Source organism: Eubalaena glacialis, chromosome 13 (assembly GCF_028564815.1).
Source record: "Eubalaena glacialis isolate mEubGla1 chromosome 13, mEubGla1.1.hap2.+ XY, whole genome shotgun sequence".
NCBI classification, from domain to species: domain Eukaryota; kingdom Metazoa; phylum Chordata; class Mammalia; order Artiodactyla; family Balaenidae; genus Eubalaena; species Eubalaena glacialis.
In genome coordinates this window covers 15,013,049-15,031,249 of record NC_083728.1, presented here as the reverse complement: position 1 = coordinate 15,031,249, position 18,201 = coordinate 15,013,049, and the positions used below count along the sequence as shown (strand labels likewise).

Sequence of the window (18,201 nt, the reverse complement as noted above, 5' to 3'; positions counted from 1 at the left end):
GTGCTCAATAAGGGTTTATTCCTTTCTCCTCTCTCTGTATGGTCAGAAGATCTCTGGGTCTGTGTCCTTGGCCCTGCGCAGGAGACCCGTGGGTACCAGTATCAGGAGGGAGGGGGCTTGCCCACTCCTCATTTCTAGTTTACCTGGTTTCTGACATGGTTTGTCATGGGGCCAGAACTGGAATCCATGCTCTGGCTCCCAGGCCAGAATTCTTTCCCTTCTTGTCCCTTTAACCCTTGCTGTCTGTGAAATCCAACGGAAGCCCAAAATTGGGCCCCAGGACCTCCAGCTGCTCAGGGAGAAGGCGGTGTCATGTGGAGTGGATGTCAGGGATTGAAGACAAATTCTCATTCCAGCCCTCTCCTTGGCGCTCTGTGCGGCGGTGGGAAAACTACTCGGCCTGACTGGGCCTCAGTTCCCCTTCCGTAAAATGGAGACAACACTTTACCCTTCCTGCCTCCTGGGTGAGGGATACCCCTTAATAAGACGAAGGAGATGAAATGCTCTGGAAAAGAATAGAGTCCTCAACTGAGGTGACCAAGTGTCATGATTATGAAGATGTTTGTAATTATTATCATCCTGCCTCTTCCCTACCTCCCCTTGCCGCCCTGCTGGGCCTGGGGAAACCCTTGGCTCCCATTTAGCTTCTCAAACATTTATGAAACATGAGTCCCACCCCCTGCTGCTGCCGGAACTGCATGGAATGCTTTCTATTAAAAATTAAAAACCACTTGTCGAGTCCCTGGGAACATTCAGATTACACAGGAAACAAGCCCCCTTCTCAAACTCCCCCCTCACCACGCCCCTCCCAACTCCCTCTTTGCTCATCGCTTACAATGCCAGCTCACTGGACTGGCCTCAACCGCACTTCCGGCTGCCCACCCAAGGCAGCCTAATGTAGATGAATGATACACAGGAGATTCAGGTAAGTGGCTGCACGGGAAGGGGAGGTCGGAGATTAGAGGGGGAGGAGGCAGGTCCAGAGACAAATGACAGAGAAGGAGGCATAGAGAGATGGAGCAAGAAAGTGGGTCAGAGACAGAGAAACAAGGGACAGAGGGACAGAGATGCAGAGAGATGGACAGAGAGAAAGTGAGAAAAACAGAGGTACCCAGACACATAGGGAGAAATTAGGACAGAGACAGAGAGATGAGGGTAAGAGAGGCAGAGATATATATAGAGACAAAGAGAGAGAGAGAGAGGGACAGAAAGAGGTAGCCACAGACTCACCCAGGTAGGCAACACTTGCGTGTGTGTATGGATCTCATCTGTCCCCCTGAGAGAAGGGACTCCCCTACTATCCCTAACTGAGTCCCAGAGGCTCTTCTATCCTCTCCACATTTAACGGGACCCTCTGTGGAGCAGTCCGGTCACCTTGTTTGTTCGGGACAGCAACGTTCTAAGTTCCTGCAGTAGCATCCCTCTGCCAGTTGCAGAAAGCAAACAGTTTTGGCTTATAATTCAGTTCCATTCAGTCACCCAACATCTACAGAGCACCTACTATGTGCTAGACCCTTGAGGGCAGGATGGTAGATTTGTCACCTTTGTACCCACTGCCATGTGGGCACAGGGCCTAGCATAGAGAGGGTGCTCATGTTTGCTGAGTGATTTGTTGATGGAAAAGACAAAGAAAGACATGGGGCCGACTCCTGAGGGCCAGGGCCTCTGTTCTTCTCTGCCACCTCTCTCCACCAGAAACCTCCTGTCCCATTTCTCCCCATCCTGGGTGGTGAGAGCCAGTGCCGTTGCTAGGCAAGGAGATATTGCACATATAGATCTTCCTGGACTTTAATTAAAAACATCTTTAGAAGTTGTCTCTGCAGAGGCCAGCGATTGATTCCTGGCTTGGGCCTGAGGGCTGTTGAGCCATACTCTCTCCAGCTGCAGATGGGACAATTGGAGGCTCCCAGCCAGCCACTGCCCTCCCCAAATGAGACCCTTGGGGAGCACACTGCTTCCTGCCTTCCTCCTTTCCTTTCTGCCACCATCCTCCCAAGCACGGGACCTGGGAATCAGATAGTGTGCCCTCCCAATTTTATTTCCCCTCCCCTCTTGAGCCTCAGTTTCCTCAGCTGTAAAATGGGGGTGTCAACACTTAACCCAAGAGAGTTCCTGGGAGGATGAAATGAGATTAGGGATGTGAATGTGCTTTGCAAGCTGTAAAGTCCTGTGCACACTAAAGAGATGGTTGTCACTGTTTCCCATGTACACAGAGCCAAGTAGTTTAGGTTCTGGTTCCAGGTTCTGGGTCTGGTTCCGTCTCCAGCTCTTAGTATGGAACCTCAGGCCTAAGTTACTTTATCTCTCTCTGCATTTATCTCCTCATTGGTAAAATGAGGATAGAAATATCGGCCCTGCTTATTCCCCAGCACTGTGAGAATAAAGGGAAATAGCTTTGTGAAAGCAGTGTTGGCCGAGAGCTATTATTTAGTGAATGTCCCAAGAAGTGCAGACTGTACTACAAAAGTCTTTTTCCATCTATTAAAGATGCTGCTCACAGAAGGGACTGGAATACATGGGAAAGCAGCTGTGGCAGGGCCCCTGCCCATTTCGACAGTCTGCTGAGCCCCAATCCCATGGCCCAGTAATGCCCATCCTATGGTATATGTGCCACCACATACACGTTCTCCTTCACCACGTTCTCCTTCCTTTGCTCCCAGCAGACATCACTAATCGACTGTGGCATTCTTTTCTGCTGAGCCCAAATGAGACCTCAGACTCCTCAACACAGCCCTACAGTCACTACCAGTTGATCAGAGTTGGCACCACAGATGAAACTGATCTGCTACCACTTTGAGGTCAGTGGCAGTATCTTGCTTATCTTTGTATCCCCACATACCTAGCAAAGTGACACGTACAGAAAAAAAAGAAAAAAAAAGTGACATGTACACAGTAGGAACTATTATGTATTTACTGAATTAAACCAACTGCTTATTTTTCTATCCCCTTGGGGCTATATATATATAAAGTAGGTGCTAATAAATGTTTGCTTAGTTGGGTGACTCATCTTTGCAACCCCTCCAGAGCCAAGTACACTGGAGGCCTTGTACATAATGGGTGCTAATAAACATTTGTGGATTTAATTCAATTACTTATCTTTACATCCCCTGCAGTGCCCAGAATAAAGTAGTGGCTAATAGATGTGTGTTGGATTGAACTTCTCATTTCTGTATCCTCAACAGTGCCAAGTATTTTGTCTTATACATAGTTGGCATTAATAAGTAGGTGGAGTTGAAGTGGGCACAGGAGCTCTGTGAAATTCTCTTGTGGTCCACTGGTCTGGTTGCGACAGCCTAGGGAAGGGGTCTAGCCCCCTAACACCAGGAGATTATCTAGTCTAACTCTTCTCTACCAAAACTCACTCCCTTGTTGATTTCACCCAGCCTCAAGCTTTAAATTATCTCTCTGCTGATGACTTCCGAAGTTGTAACTCCAGCCCTGATCTTGCTCCTGACCTCCAGACTCAGAGATCCAACTGTCCCCTTGAGAACTCCACGTGGACTTCTAGTAGACATCTCAATCTTAACGTGTCCAATAATGAATTCTTAATTTTGTGCTGCAAACTTGCTCTTCCTGGATCATTCCCCATCTCAGCAATAGCAGCGCCATCCATCTAGTTGCTCAGGTCAAAAACTTCAGCATCATCCTTGTCTTCTCTCTCTCTCACTTCCCACATCCAATCCCTCACAAACCCTGTTGGTTCTACCTTCAGCATACATCCAGAATCCAAGTCACCATCACCTCTTGCCCCCAAGACTGCAGTTGTCTCCTCGTTGATCTCCCTCTTCTATCCTTGACCCTTACAGTCTATTTTCAACATGGCGGCCAGCAAATCATCTTTTAAAAATCTACGTTGGATCGTATAACTCCTCTGCTCCCTATCTCACTCACAGTACAACCAAAGCTTTCAATGGCTACAAAGTCCTATGTGGTCCAGCTTCCGGTACCTCTTCTGACCTCCTTGGATCCTCTCCCCCTCATTTACTCTTCTCTTCAGCCATACTGACTTCCTTGCTATTCCTCAAACATGACCAAACACATTATTCCTCAGGACCTTGGCACCCGCTGTTCCCTCTGCCTGGAACATTCTTCCTCTAGCTTAGTGGTTCTCCAAGTGTGGTCCCTGAACCAGTAGCATGAGCATCACCTTTGACAGCATCTTTGTTAAAAATGCAAACATTTCTAATAGCCCAGACCTACTGAATCAGAAACCCTGGGGCGGAGAGGGGAGCCATCCGTGTTTTAACAAGCCCTCCAAGTAACTTGGATGCACAATAAACTTTGAAAACCACTGTTTCACATAGCTCCTTTGTCCATTCCCTTGGTTCCTTCAGATCTTTGTTCAAGGGTTCTCTTATAAAAAAGAAAGGCCTTCCCTGACCCCTCTAAAATAGCACTCCCCCAACATAACTCCCAATTCCCTTATTCTTCACAGCACTTATACCACAGGGTGCATTTATATGTTGACTTGTTTATTTCTTTCCTGTCTCTCTCCTTGCTCTAGATGTAGGCTTTCTAAGAATCCCCAATGCCTGGAACAGTGCCTGGCACAGAGTAGGCACTCAGTAAACATCTGGGCATGAATGAGCCCCTCCGTGCTCAAAAGGGAATTTGGGGCCCAGAGAGGGGCAGGGACTTTCCCAAGGTCACGCAGGGAGCCAGGCCTCCTGACTGTCAGAGGCAGGACCCGCTTCACTGCATTAGGCTCAGCATGGCTGGCGTGCCCCTCCTCAGAAGCATGGCTCATTGGAGGCCCCCGGCACACTTCCCTTCCCTTTTAAGCTGTGAGTGGTTTAATTTGTGAGCGCTGCTGCCTTTCATGTTCCAAGCTGTGTTCCCGCTCCTTCTGATGTCCGAAGCCGCCCAGACTCTGGTGCTGCTTGTCGGCCCCGCCCCGCTCAGCCCAGATCAGGAGGCTCAGTAATTGTGACTGATTTTCAAAGCCGCCTGGAGTCTCCGTAAGCACCCCGGTGTCGGATTTGCTTCCCCTTCAAAAAGTTGCTCAAATGAAATAAACTAATTTAATTTCTGCTTCCTCTTTCCCCCTCCTGGGTTCCCCTGGCTTGTCCTAGTTAAGTCCCCACTTTTTCCTGAGCGGAATGTCAGAGTCAGTGGACCGGGAGAGGAAGGTGAGGCAGGGCTGGGGCTCCTTGGGGCCGTGCTCATGAAGCTGGGGGCTGGCGCTGCCTCCTACTCTCTGGGTGACCTTGAATGAGTCCTTGCCCTTTTCTCGGTCTCACTTTCCCCACGAGTGACACAGAACCTTGCTGCTCCAACAGCCTGGGAGCCAAGCCCAACTTGCTCTGTCATTGACTTGCTATGTGACTGTGGGTACATCTTCTCCTCTCTCTGAGCCTTGGTGTTCCCATCTGTTCAATGGGGATGTTGACATCAGTCCTGCCACCACTCAGAGTTGAAGTGAGAGTGAAGTGGTGATGGGCAAGCCAACATGGCGCATATGGGGCTGCACCTCCCTCTGGACCCCTCATCCCCATCCACTCTCCACCCCACAGTAGAGGGGGATTTCTAAAATGCAAGTCTGCCCACGTTACTGCCTTGCTTAAGCCTTTCCCAGGCTATGTGCTTCCCTCAAGTCCTTCGCATATGATTCCAGCTTCCTTCTCCAGCCTTATCTCTCTCGTCATCTTTCTGGCCTTTTCCATGCAGAAACATGCAGTTCAGTTTTGGGTGAAGAGAGAGAGGGCCACGTCTCCTTCGGCCAGAGTCTGAGTCCAGGAGTGAGGGCTGCTGGACCTGGGAAGTCAGAGGTTTAAGCTACTTCTCACTTGCTGTGTGACCTTGGACCCATCACTCCTGCTCTGAGCCTCAGTTTCCCCACTTGCAACATTGAGTTCTAAGTACTCCCTGGGTCTTTGCCATGGACAACCTCCAAATTTATCTCTCTAGCTCAGACCTTGCTGCTGAACCTGTATACTGAACTGCCTTTTCCAAGATCTCTCCTTGGCTTTCTAATAAATACTTCCAACTTAGTAGGTCTGAAACCAAACTCCTGATTTCCCTCCATCCCCCCAAAATCTGTTCCTCCCACTGTTTCTCCCATCTCAGTAAATGGAGATTCCATCTATTTAATTGCCCAGGTCAAAATCTCGATAGTCATCCTTGAATTTTCTTTCTCTCACGCCCCACATCCAATCTATTAGCAAATGCTTTCAGCTCTACTTTTGAAATATATCCAGAAGTTGACCTCTTTTCAATACCCTTACTGGTACCACCTTGTTCCAAGCCACCATCATTTCCTGCCTAGGTAACTGCAATATCCTTCTCTATGGGCAATCTGCTTCTGCCCTTACCCCACCTCCCCATCTAATCTTCATGGAACAGCCACAGGATCCTGTTAAAATTAAGTCACATCATGTCACTCTTCTGAACAAGCCCCTCCACTGACTTCCCAGCTTGCTGAGCCTAAAAGGCAAAACCCTGACTATGACCACGTGGCTGCATGATCTGGTCGCTTTTCTGCTTCCCCTCAGAGGGAATTCAACCTTGGGACCTTTGCATGTACTGTTCTCACTGCCTGGAATGCTGTTCCCTAGGGCCCATGCCCTCACTTCTTTCAAGTCTTTGCTTCAGTGTCATCTTCCCAGACCCATGATCTGTTAACTTGCTTCCTGCCCGTCTACCTCGGCCAGAATGTCCCCTCTGTGAGAGAGCAGGGAGGCTGGTCTACCTTCTCCTCGCTGTGTCCCCAGTGCCCATGCATATTTGTTCAATGAATGAATGAATCTGTTCAACAGACACATAGCCTGTCACATGCACACACGGGCCTTCATGGTTGTGCACGTGCACACCTGTGCACGTGTGAGATGCATAGGCGCACCAGGCACGCGTGCACCGTGCGTGTGTGAATGCCAGCCCACACCCACATTCACACCCTCGCCATTCCCTGTTCTCCCACCATTCCTTTGTGCTCACCATTTTCTCCGGTCCACTCCCTTCTCTTCCGTCACCGGCTGCCCGCTCACTACCCACCAATCTGCCAGATCTGGCCCAATCTGGGGAAGCCAGGGCTGACTGCACTCTTCCCCAAGAACCCAAATTCCCCCAGCCTCTGACATGCAGCTGCAGAGCTGGAAGGCCAAGTGAGAGGCAGTGCCAAGCCCTCGGCCACAGTATGTCAGCGACAGGACGTGTTCTAGGACCTAGGGCCACTGTTCCCTGTCCAGTCTGGCTTGCAGGTGACTTAGCCTAACGCGGTGGGGAAGGTGGCAGCTACTGGCTTGCCCCTCATGCCACGACTCCAGCTTCTACCAGGAGCCCTCGGCTAGGCGGGGCCTTGATGGTCAGTCCGCTACCTGTGGGCCCTACGGTGGGGGAAGGCAGGTTCGTCCAACCTTTCCTTTCAGTGTCCCGCTGCTGTGCAGCTGTGTTTCTGAGGATGGCTGTGTCTGAAGGCTTCTTGCAGATGTGTGTTTCGGTATGTGTCCTGCCTTTTCTATTACAACTGTGTGTGTGCGGTGCCCCTGGTGTTTGCAGCCACACCTGGGTAGAGGCGGCTGAATCTGTGTTTGGGGGCTCGGCCACCTCTGTGAGCCTGTGTCCCCAGGTGGCTGGGTCTTGGTGTACTGGGGCTTCCTGTGGGCCGTGGAGGAAGCCGTCTGGAGGTTGTCGCGTCTGGCTGTGCCCAGGCCTGTCTGCGGCTACGCTCTGGTGAAGCCTGGCCCCAGGATAGTAAAAATGTCTGGCTGTGGCTTTTGCCTGTGTCTAGGTAGGTGTCTGTGCATAAGCTGCATCCATGTGAGGGGCTGTTTCCTGGGTGACGTTGCATGTAGCTGTGTCTAGTGTGAGGCCATGTGTGGTTGTGTGGTGGGGTCTTGTTTCAGCTATGCCCACTCTGGTTGATTTAGGTTGTAGGTGTGCCCATGTTCGGTTGTGCCTGCATTTGTGTGGGAGTTGCGGCCAAGGGCTGTGCTGTGTCTGGGTGAGTTGAAGTCTGGGGAAGGGCCGTGTTCAGGTGGACAGCCATGCCTGTGTGTGTGACCGTCCCGATGCTGTCCCCATGCCTGGGGCCGTGCCTGAGCCGGGCTGTGCACAGGTGGACAGCTGAGCTTGTAAGTGGGTCTTGGCCTGTGTGATTCTGTGTGGGTGTATAAGCATGTCCAAGTACGTCTCTGTGTCTGCATGTAGGTCCATGTCCACATAGGGACTGTGCCCGTGTATGTGCCTGACATCACGTGTGTGTCTCTGTCCAGAAGTGCAGCTGTGACTGCCCGGGACTGTGCCTGAGTCCGTGTGGGCACCTGGGCTCACACCTATACCCTGTCTCCCCTGCCCCTCCCCGCAGCAGGCTCCTTCTCACAACCTGGCAGCTCCCCTTCCCCCGCTCCCCGGCTCACCGCGCCCCTCCGAGCTGGCAACCCACCTGTGGGCGAGAGCTCGGCCACGCTGCCAATGTAGGGGCCGTGCAGGAAGCGGGGCTCGCTGTCGTTGATGTCCTGCACCTTGATGATGAACTCCGACTCAGGCTCCAGCAGGCGGTTGGTGGCGCGGTCCCGAGCTTGAGCCCGCAGCGTGTAGAAGGTTTTCTGCTCCCGGTCCAGGCGCTCCATGGCGTGGATGTCGCCCGTCAGCTCGTCGATCAGGAAGATGGTGCCAGCGCCCTCGCCTGAGATGGTGTACTTGATGGCCCCGTCACCCTCGTCTGAGTCTGAGTGGATCTGGGGAGACAGGGAGGAAGGCAGGGTGGAGGCTGGGGTGGGAGCTCCTCTTGGCGTTCCCCCTGCCCAAGTCCCACTGGGGGCCTGTGCCTAAGCACATCTCTTCTTTGACATACCCATTCTTCAGTGGAGACACTGAGGCTGGGGAAGCCACTCGTCATCCTGGTCCCAGGTCTCACTGTCTGGTCTGGAGTGTTTCACTAGCCCGCCATGGCTCTTCCTGCTCCAGCCCTGCCCCTGTAATCTACCTTCCCCTCTGCAGCCAGAGCTGTCAGCCTCAGGGGCAGATCTGAACACGTCCTCCCCTGCCTGCAACTCTTCCACGGCTCCCTATTGCCCTTACAAAGAAATCAGAACCACCTCACAACTCTCTGCTTCTTCTTTGAGCGCCCTGTCCTTATTTCTCTGTCTACTGAAAGGCTACTCATCCTGCGAGGCTCAGTTCAGACGCCACCTCTTCCCAAAAGCGTTTACGGATTCCCTCCCTGCGCCTACCTCCAACCCCACCATTCCCCTCCAAGATCTTTGCAATACAGCAAGTCATCATTATCATGTTCGGCCTGTAGGATTGCTGTAGCCATGCTTCTCAAATCTTAATGTGCATGCGAATCAACCGAAGATCCTGGCAAAAAGCAGATTCTGATCCAGGAGGTCTGGGGTGGGGCCTCAGAATTTGCATTCCTAACAAATTTCCAAGCTGCTGTCCATGCCCTCACTCTGAGTTATAGGTCCAGGATCCCTAGGCTCTGAGCCACCGGAGGTATTTTCTTACTCATCTGGTACCTGGAGAGCCAGCCTCAGGGCTTGGCACATGGTGGGGACAGGGAGTGGAGGGACAGAGGGGGAAAGGGGATGCAAATTGGAGGCGCACCTACTATGTGCCAGGCAGTGTGCTAAGCAATTTACATACTTATCTGGTTCAGAGTTCTTTAAAAAAAAAAAAAATCCCCACTACGGGACTTCCCTGGTGGTCCAGTGGTAAAGAATCCGCCTTCCAATGCAAGGGATGCGGGTTGGATCCCTGGTGGGGGAACTAGGTTCCCACATGCCGCGGGGCAGTTAAGCCCGCGCGCCACAACTACTGAGCTTGCGCACCTCAACGAGAGAGCCCGCGGGCCGCTAACTACAGAGCCCACGCACTCTGGAACCCGCGTGCCACAGCTAGAGAGAAGACCGCGCGCTGCAACGAAGAGCCCATGCGCCGCAACGAAAGATCCCGCGTGCTGCAGCTAAGACCCGACGCAGCCTAAAAAAATAAATAAAAACAAATAAAATAAATATTTAAAAAAAATCCCTACTAGAGTAGGTTTTGCTATCTTCACTTTGCAGATTTTTTTTTTTTTTCATTTTCCCACTGAGGATTAGAGAAATAGGATGATTTGCTCAAGGTCAGACTGCTGGAGGAACCGGCCTGGTCCACAGCCTGGGCTTTCTCACTCCATCCTCAAGCCTCCTGGGAGGAGCCCATGGCGGCAGAAGAGGCAGTCCAGCCTGGTCCAGCCTCGGCTCCAGCATCACCTCCCTGTGAGTCCTTGCACAAGTCACTGTACCTCTCTGGGCCTCAGTTGCCTCCTCTCTAACATGTGGGTCATAATAGCACCTCCTCCTAGAGGTACTGGAGGGCTAATTGAGTGTAAAGTCCACATAAAGCCCTTAGCACCTGCCTGGCACTAGGTGACACAATATGTAACGGCCAGCCCGGCAGAGGCACTGCCCATGGAGTGGTACTGCAGCAGGGCCCCTGCTGGTTCAGGTGGGAACCCTTTGGATGCTGGATCCCAGAGAGGTCGGAGGGGCTGAGGAAGCTGAGGCAAGGGAGAGGAAACAGACTATTTACCACAGGTAGGGAGCTTTTTCACTATTTTAACAACCGGTACAACTATACCAGTTCGTACTAGCTGAAAATCAGCTCTGCCTGTGACATAATCAGTGTCCCATAAACGGTAGCTATCATTATTATTATATTATTACTAAATGTTAGCTATATATAACTGGGATTTAATCCAGGCACTGTTAAGCTCCAGAACCCAGGCTGTTTTCACTGCACTGAGATCTCCTGGGCAAGGAACCAGCAGAAGGACTGTTCTCCCAAACAGAAACACCCAAGTCCTTATCCTCCAACGTCCAAATCTCTGAGGCAGCTCTGAGCAGAGGAAAATGCATCCAGTGAAGCTGGTGACCTTGGGCAGGTCCCTGCTCTTCTCTAAGCTTCCGCAAAGATGGCGCGTGAACAAGAGAATCCCTAAGGCCCCTTTCGGGCCAGGACGGCATGTACCCCAGCCCACTCAGCAGGATAACAGGTGCCAATGAAGTCACCATGAAGAGGGATGAAAGCCCACCCCCTGCCATGCAGGAGGAGCCTGAGTATAAATTCTGCTGGTGGAACTTTGTGTCTGAAAGGTGGATTATAGAAGTGCCATTTGGAAGATTGAATGGTCCATAAACATTTTCATATTTCATTAGCCGATTAATGGGCATCTCTCTCTTTTTGGCGAGTCTGCTGATTCTCAGCAGAAATTGCAGGGAGTAAATGGAGGCGTTGGGTGGAACCTTTCCGGGTCCCTGTCCTGTTATAGATTGCCCCAATTAATGCCCGTCCTGGGCTCCACTGAGAAGCCTTCTTCCTGTCCAGTTACTGTTAATAGATTTCTCATAAGTGGCTGGATTGTAAAAACCTCATAACTCAGTTTAATACCCCCAATAAAATTATCTTAAGACATCAGCCCTGAATCATCGGCAGTGCTGGGGATAAGGAGACCTGTCTCTCCTGTTTGCTGTTTATGCTCTTCCTCCACCTTTGCCCAGGGGAGCTGGGGACAGGAGAGGGCAAACGTGTTCCCTTTTAGGGTGCCTCCACCCACTTCCCAATCAGACCTGTTGTGGGCTTTTATTTAATCAGTAAACATTCCCAAGGAGTGTGGTAGAATAGATACCATTTGGGGGAATGCTTAACACCTGTAATCTTATTAGTCTTCATCACCGCCCTATGAAACATTATTATTATTCCCATTTCTCAGATGAGGAAACTGAGGCACAGGGAGGGGAGGTCATTTGCTTTGTCACCCAGCTAAGTGCAGGAAGCCAATCTCCTGATCCCATGGCTCACTAATGTTGTGATCAACCTGCATGGCTTGTTAATTTTACCCCTCTGGGTCTGTTTTTCCACCTGAGAAATCAGATCAAGTCCTACCTCGCACTCAGGTGTGGTGAAGATGAAACGTGAGCATGTTGGTAATGACCTACACACTCTGTAAGTGGCTGTCTCCTTCCCTTTCTGTCTCCATCATGTCCCTGCTGCCCTTGACATTTTATCTCAGACCCTGACCAGGGATCACCTACCATTGAGGATGGGGGAGGAGGGAGTAGAACCCAGTAGTGATGTCACTGATATTCTTCTGTAAAGCATGACACAGAGCTCACAGTGGGGTCCAGTGGCTACTCTCTGGGGACTGCAGAGTCCGAACAGGGCTGGTCGGCCTGCGGAGAAGCTAAGAGCTCAGAGCTGCAGATTTGGGCTGGGTTGGGGCTACTCGCCCCACCTGCCTGGGTCCTGGCTCTGGAGTGGAGAGGAAGTGCCTGTGGTTCTACTCCAGGAGGATATTTCTCAAGAATCTCAGCTACGAGGCTGGAGGACGGTGCTCTTATTTACCGAGCGCCTACTATGTGCCAGATTGCAGGCCTCTGCAGAAATCTAATTTAATTTTGTGGCATACGTAAATGTCTCCCCATTTTCCAGGTGAACAGACCGAGATGGGCTTAGTTCTGTTGGATTCCAAAGCGCAGGTTGGTCCCTCTGCAGCCTTTGGAATCTGGTTAGTCCACTTACAACGTTTCTGGCTAAAGAAGCGGGAGAAAGGAAGATGGAGTGGGCTACAGGGCATTCACTGGGCTTCACGGCTGGGGGAGAGGCCTGTACCACCCTGTACCTGCAGGCCGTGGTTATCGGCGGCCTTTTCAATCTGAGCCTCTATTTCATCATTTGGAAAAGGACTTCACGACACAAATCAGGAGAGGTGATGGGCCTTGTATTCAGGAATGGCCGGGTGCCAGCGTCAGCTTTGTCACCCACTTGTTGCCTGGCCCTGAGCAAGAGGCTACCCTCCTCTGAGCCTCAGCTTTCTCATCTATAAATGAGACTGATAATGCTTCCCTACAGAGTCCAAAGATTCATCAGATAATATGTGGGAGCTCCTGGCACATAGTAAGTGCTCAGTGAAGATGAGTTTTCTCTCCTTTTCTGACACCTGGTCTCAGAAGAGATTGAGGGTCACCTAGTTCATCCCCCATCTCCTGACACAAGAACCACAGGCTCAAATCCTGACCCACTGGAGACACAGGGGCCATCATGCAATATCTTCTTGTCTTTTAAACTCAGCTTGTTTCCTCCTCAGGCAGCCCTCCCAGATGCCTTCCCATTTGCCCTCCCGCTGCTCTGTACCCCTGTCCCATGCACACTCACCTCTGCTCCACACTCCCCTGTAACACCTCCGTGTTGCAGTCTGTCTCCTCAGTTGTCATGGGGCTCAGGGGCAGGGAGTAACTTTGATTTGTCTTTGTCTGAACTCCCCACGCCTGGCATACGCTAGCTGTCCTGACAATGCATGCAGAGAAAATACAGGCGGAGTGGGACAGGTGAGTGTGAGTGTGTGTGTGTGTGTGTGTGTGTGTGAGACAGTGAGCTCCCTGAGGATCAAGCATATGGCTGTTCGTTGCTCCCTGGTCCCCAGGATAGGCCACAGCACCAAACATTGAATACGTAAATAATGAAATATACAACTGTCATTAGAATTCTCCAACTGTCTGCTGGGATTTCTGGAGGATCCAGTCACTCTGTTAAATCCCAGGTGCACATGAGCTAGACTAGGAAGGTCAGTCACTGGGCACACTTCTAGACCCCCTACTGTTACATCCTTGATAGCTCATAATGATCTTGTGACTCAGAGATTATCCTCTCCCCATTGTACAGATTGGCAAGCTGAGGCTCAGAGAGGGCCCATATCGTACCTAAAGCCACACAGCTAACAAGAGGCAGCCCGAGGCCTGTCTGGCTCCACATCCTGGGTTCTTTTCTCTGCATCGAGTGTAGACAGCCCCTGAGGGAATTCCCCCTCCCTAAGCCCCAGCCCTGGATCATAAACAACATGAAAAACACCACAGTGATGGCTTCTCATCCTGGGGGGCTGAAAAGTGGGATTTACGAGGCCATTAATTACTTCCTCCTAATTAAATCAAAATTAAATGTGAGCAGAGGTACGTTTTCCTTATTAAAGACAATTAAACGGACAGTGCGGCTACACAAATAAAACGAGTCCAGGATTTAAACGGAAAGCAAATCAAATAAAAAGCCTCCCCTGGAATGAGGGGTTTGTTCATGCCTGTGCTACTCGTAAACCAGGAGTTCATCAATTTTCTTTAAATATTAGCAACTTAATTAAATCTGCTCTCCTCCTCACCTTAATCCTGCCGTATATCTAAAATAGATCTCACCGCCCACAGGAGTTGGTCATAAGTGCTGACCCCATAATTCTCTCTTTAAAAAAAAAAAAGAAATTAAAAATCCTACAAAATCCACATGCAGCTGACAGAAGCCTCGGGGGAAATTACAGTTCGGAAAAGGGATTAGTCCAAGTACCCAGATTGTATGGAAATGTTGGTAGGTTGCTTTGAGGGTGGGTGTTGTGAGAAGGTGAGGGGAAGAGGTGAGCCAGGCTGCCGGGGGTGGGGAGTAGGGGGGGCAGGACAGCAGAAGGAGCTGTTGGTGTGGGGCCCTGGTGACAACCACAGGGGCCAGTGGTTCCTGCAGGTGCCGACAGGAGCCTGGCGGTGAGTGATGGAGGAGGCAGTTGTAAAATAGGTTACCGTTGGGTGCCCAGGGTTCACTCGGCTGATGGTGCTGTTGCTAAGCTACCTTTGGAATTCGGCAAGGACAGATGCTCCCTATGGTTCTCTGGGGCGGGGGACCGGGAAGCAGTGAATTAACTGAAACCGTGGAGAAGTCCTTTTTCCCTGAAGAGCGAGAGAGAGTGGTATGAGTGTGTGTGTGCATGCATGCACACAACCACTTGAACAAATGTGGGACTTGGCTGGAAAGGGGACAGGTGGTTTTTTAAAAGGCCGAGCTCATATTCCTAGAGCGAGGGGTGGGCTGGCAACCACGTCCCCCTACTTTGTGGTGAGAAACTAAGACATCAGGTTGCCCAGAAGGCTTTTGGGATTGGGGGCAGGGGTTCATAATATCTATGCATACTCTAGGTGGTGGAAATAACAGGTGAGACCCATCATAATAAAAGCTAATACTTACTGAGCACATACCAGGTGCTCTCCAGGTTCCTGACATACGCTAACTCATTGAATCCTCACCGCAACTCTTTGAGGAGGTGCCAGGTATAGCCTCACTCAGCAGATAAAGAAACTAAGGCACAGAGAGGTTAAATAATGTGCCAAGGTCAGAGAAGGGAATCAGCAGCAGAGCTGGGATTTGAGCCCTGGCAGTCTGGCTCTGGTTGGCCCCCCTGAACCACACACTACACCACCTTTCACAGGAAAGGGTGCTTTGGGCACATGTTTGCAAAGAGATGGAAACTTCTCTCTCCTTCCTGCATGGAGTGCTTTTCTGGAGGTGGCCTTGAGAGTAAGCAAGGAGGGGCTCTGGGTGAAGATGATGGAGGGGGAAGATAACGTAGATGTGACAGCAGTGGGGATGCTGCGAGAGGCTGGTGTGAGGAGAAGACCCCCGGGGCTGGGCACAATGCTTGGCTCATAGAAGATGCTTAATATAGGATGGTACTGTACAGCACAGGGAACTCTACTCAATAATCTGTAATGATCTATATGGGAAAAGAATCTGAAAAAGAGTGGATATATGTATATGTATAACTGACTCACTTTGCTGTACAGCTGTACAACATTGTAGATCAACTATACTCCAATAAAAATTAAAAAAAAAAATTGCACTGGGCCCAGACCTGGTGTCAGGAGAGCCTTGTCTCTTGGGGTTGGTTATACCACCGTGTTGGTCTCACCCCATCTCTGCTAATCAAAACTCTCTGGAAAGCTAACTGGCCTTGGCATGATGTTCTCAGCCTCTAGCCTCAGCTTCCCCATCTTGCAAGGAAGGGACTTACTAGGGTCCCCCCATCGCCGACAGACTGTGGTTCAAGGCAATAGGGGTGGCGTTTGACTCATGATGATAATGGCTAGGTGGATGCAGGTTGGAAGTGGTGAATCAGCGGCTGGTTTCTCTCATCTTTTCAGGAGGTGAGTGGCTGAGGAGGCCTTCTCAGAGCCCCAGCTTCCGGGTAGACAACTGGGCTGAGGTGCCTGAGACCACTACAGCTGACATTCAGGGAGATGTGTCAGCGTCCTTCCCTGACTTTCTGGGGTTTCCTGGACCAAAGTCTCTCTCCCAGGCCTGGAGGTCTTGGAGATGTTTGGAGAATCAGAACACAGGTTCCAATCCTGGCTAAGCCACTTGCCCACTGTCTGCCTGCCCTCTCTGCGCCTTGAGTTCCTTGCCCACAAAAGGAAACGATTTCTACCTTGCAGTTTAAGGGTTAAATGCTTCATGTGGGAATAATGAGAAAACAACAATAAACTAACAACCAGGTCACAGGCCGAACACTTTCTGTGCTCAGTTTTCTTCTTTAATCCTTTCAACAACCCTTGGAAGTGGGCTCCCCTAGCCCCACTTTTACAGACGAAGAGACTGAGGTCCAGAGAGGTGAAGTAACTTGTTTCAGGTAATATGGTTAATGGGTTGGTTGGCAGAACCGGGCCTCGAGCTCAGGCGTGTCTGGCTCCAAAGTCTGCATCCCTAGCTACCTCACCATTAGCTATTGCCCAGCTGGCACTGGTTCCTCCTTCCCCCTCCCCTCACCCCATTCTACCAGCCCCACCATCTCACCGCCCTGGCTGGGAGTCAGGAGTCCTAGGCTCTGCCACTAGTTTGCTGGGTGACCTTGAGCAGAGACATGAACCTCTCTGTGCTCTGTCAAATCTTCACTTTGCTCTGTTGTGGGGATCAACTTCAGCCACATGTATGGAGGGGAGAGTAGCCAAGGACCAGGGATGATTGTATCTAGACCAGTGAGAATCTGGGTTTCCTGCAAGACAAACCCACAAGGTTTACATCAAATTTTCCTCTCCTCCTTGTCGAGGGTCCTGAGCCATGAGCCTTGAACTGAGCAGCTTGGTCAGCCTCCCAATTCTCAGACTCATTTAAGCACACAGGAAATTCCACAGTTGGTCCCCCCTCACCTCTGCTGACCAAAACTTCCTGGAAAGCTGACTGGCCTCGGCAGAAGCCAGAGAACTGTCCCTGGGCACCGCGCTGCTTTTCCTGCCCTATAAACACCCTCCACCTCAACATCTCAACTGCGGACAAGTCTCTGAAAAAGCCAGGTTCCGTCAGGCCTCCATGTCTTTTGATAGGCTATGCCCTCTTCCCCATCAGCCCAAACTCCTACTCATACATCAAAACCCAGCTCAGGCATTTAGAAAACACTTCCATGAAGCCAGCCAACACATACCATTTATTAAATGCTTACTCAGTGCCAGGTGCTGACCTGTGAAGCTTTTTATGTACCAGGGTGTCTTTGCCACTCTGGGGAGCCCCCACATGGCAAAGGCTGGATCTCACTTGTCTCTGTCTCTCCAGCATTGCACCCATGAGGGGCTCAGGGATTAAATGGATGAACAAAAGTCCTTCTCAGCTCCTCATACTCTTAGGGCACAGATCTTCCACCACGTTAAGCAACATTTACTCAGAGAGTTTGAGAAAACAGCTTTCATTCATTCAATGAACAGTTTGTGAGCAATGTCTGTGCTACGCACTAGGGATTTTATGGTGAGCAAAACACACAACCTAATAGAAAAGACATGCATTAATTGCATAATCAAACAAACACACGCATATTTAAGTGTTATGAAGGAAAGATACAAGGACCTAGGAGGGCACATAACAGGGAGGGATGGCCACATGCAGAGGGGTCTGTCCCAGCCTGGTGTGGTCAGGGGCAGCTTCTTTGAGGAAGTGGCATTTGAGCAGAGGCCTGAGTGTGAGATCAAGTAAGCAGCAGAAGTAGTAGAACGGAGCAGGACAGAGCAGTTGAGGGAGACAAACAATCTAGATAAGGGGGGACGGGGCTGGCAGGAGCCCGTGGGGGCATCGGAGGGGCCATCAGAAGGGCATCAGAAGGGTGCTGTGGTTGGAAACTCAGAGCGAGCGTGGCAGCAGATGAGGCTGGAGGAGGAGCCGGATCTTTGCAAGCAGTGGGAGGGAGTTTGGATTTGACCTCAAGTGCATGGGAAGCTACTGAAGAATTTTAAACACAGTGGGGACAGTTTGTGTGTGACATGATCAGATTTGCAAACTCGTTTCTCCATTCTAGATGCATCTAGCTACAAGACGGACTGGGTTTCCCTCCCTACTAGTACTCTCTGCTCTGAGCTGCAAAAGGAAGAGGGACTAGAGAAGGATGTGGAGTAGAGATGGGAGCAGAGTGATGACCCTCTTGTCTGCTCCTGA

At 50.9% G+C, this 18,201-nt stretch overlaps 1 protein-coding gene across 1 annotated transcript in view; it reads right to left on the bottom strand.

The window, feature by feature from the left end:
- CDH22 (cadherin 22) overlaps positions 1 to 18,201 on the bottom strand; it is a 70,842-nt gene that overhangs the window by 52,258 nt on the left and 383 nt on the right. Inside the window, exon 2 of the mRNA XM_061208630.1 lies at positions 8,381 to 8,675. Within this exon, the coding sequence (XP_061064613.1) occupies positions 8,381 to 8,675 (295 nt within the window). The remainder of the gene's footprint in view (positions 1 to 8,380; positions 8,676 to 18,201) is intronic.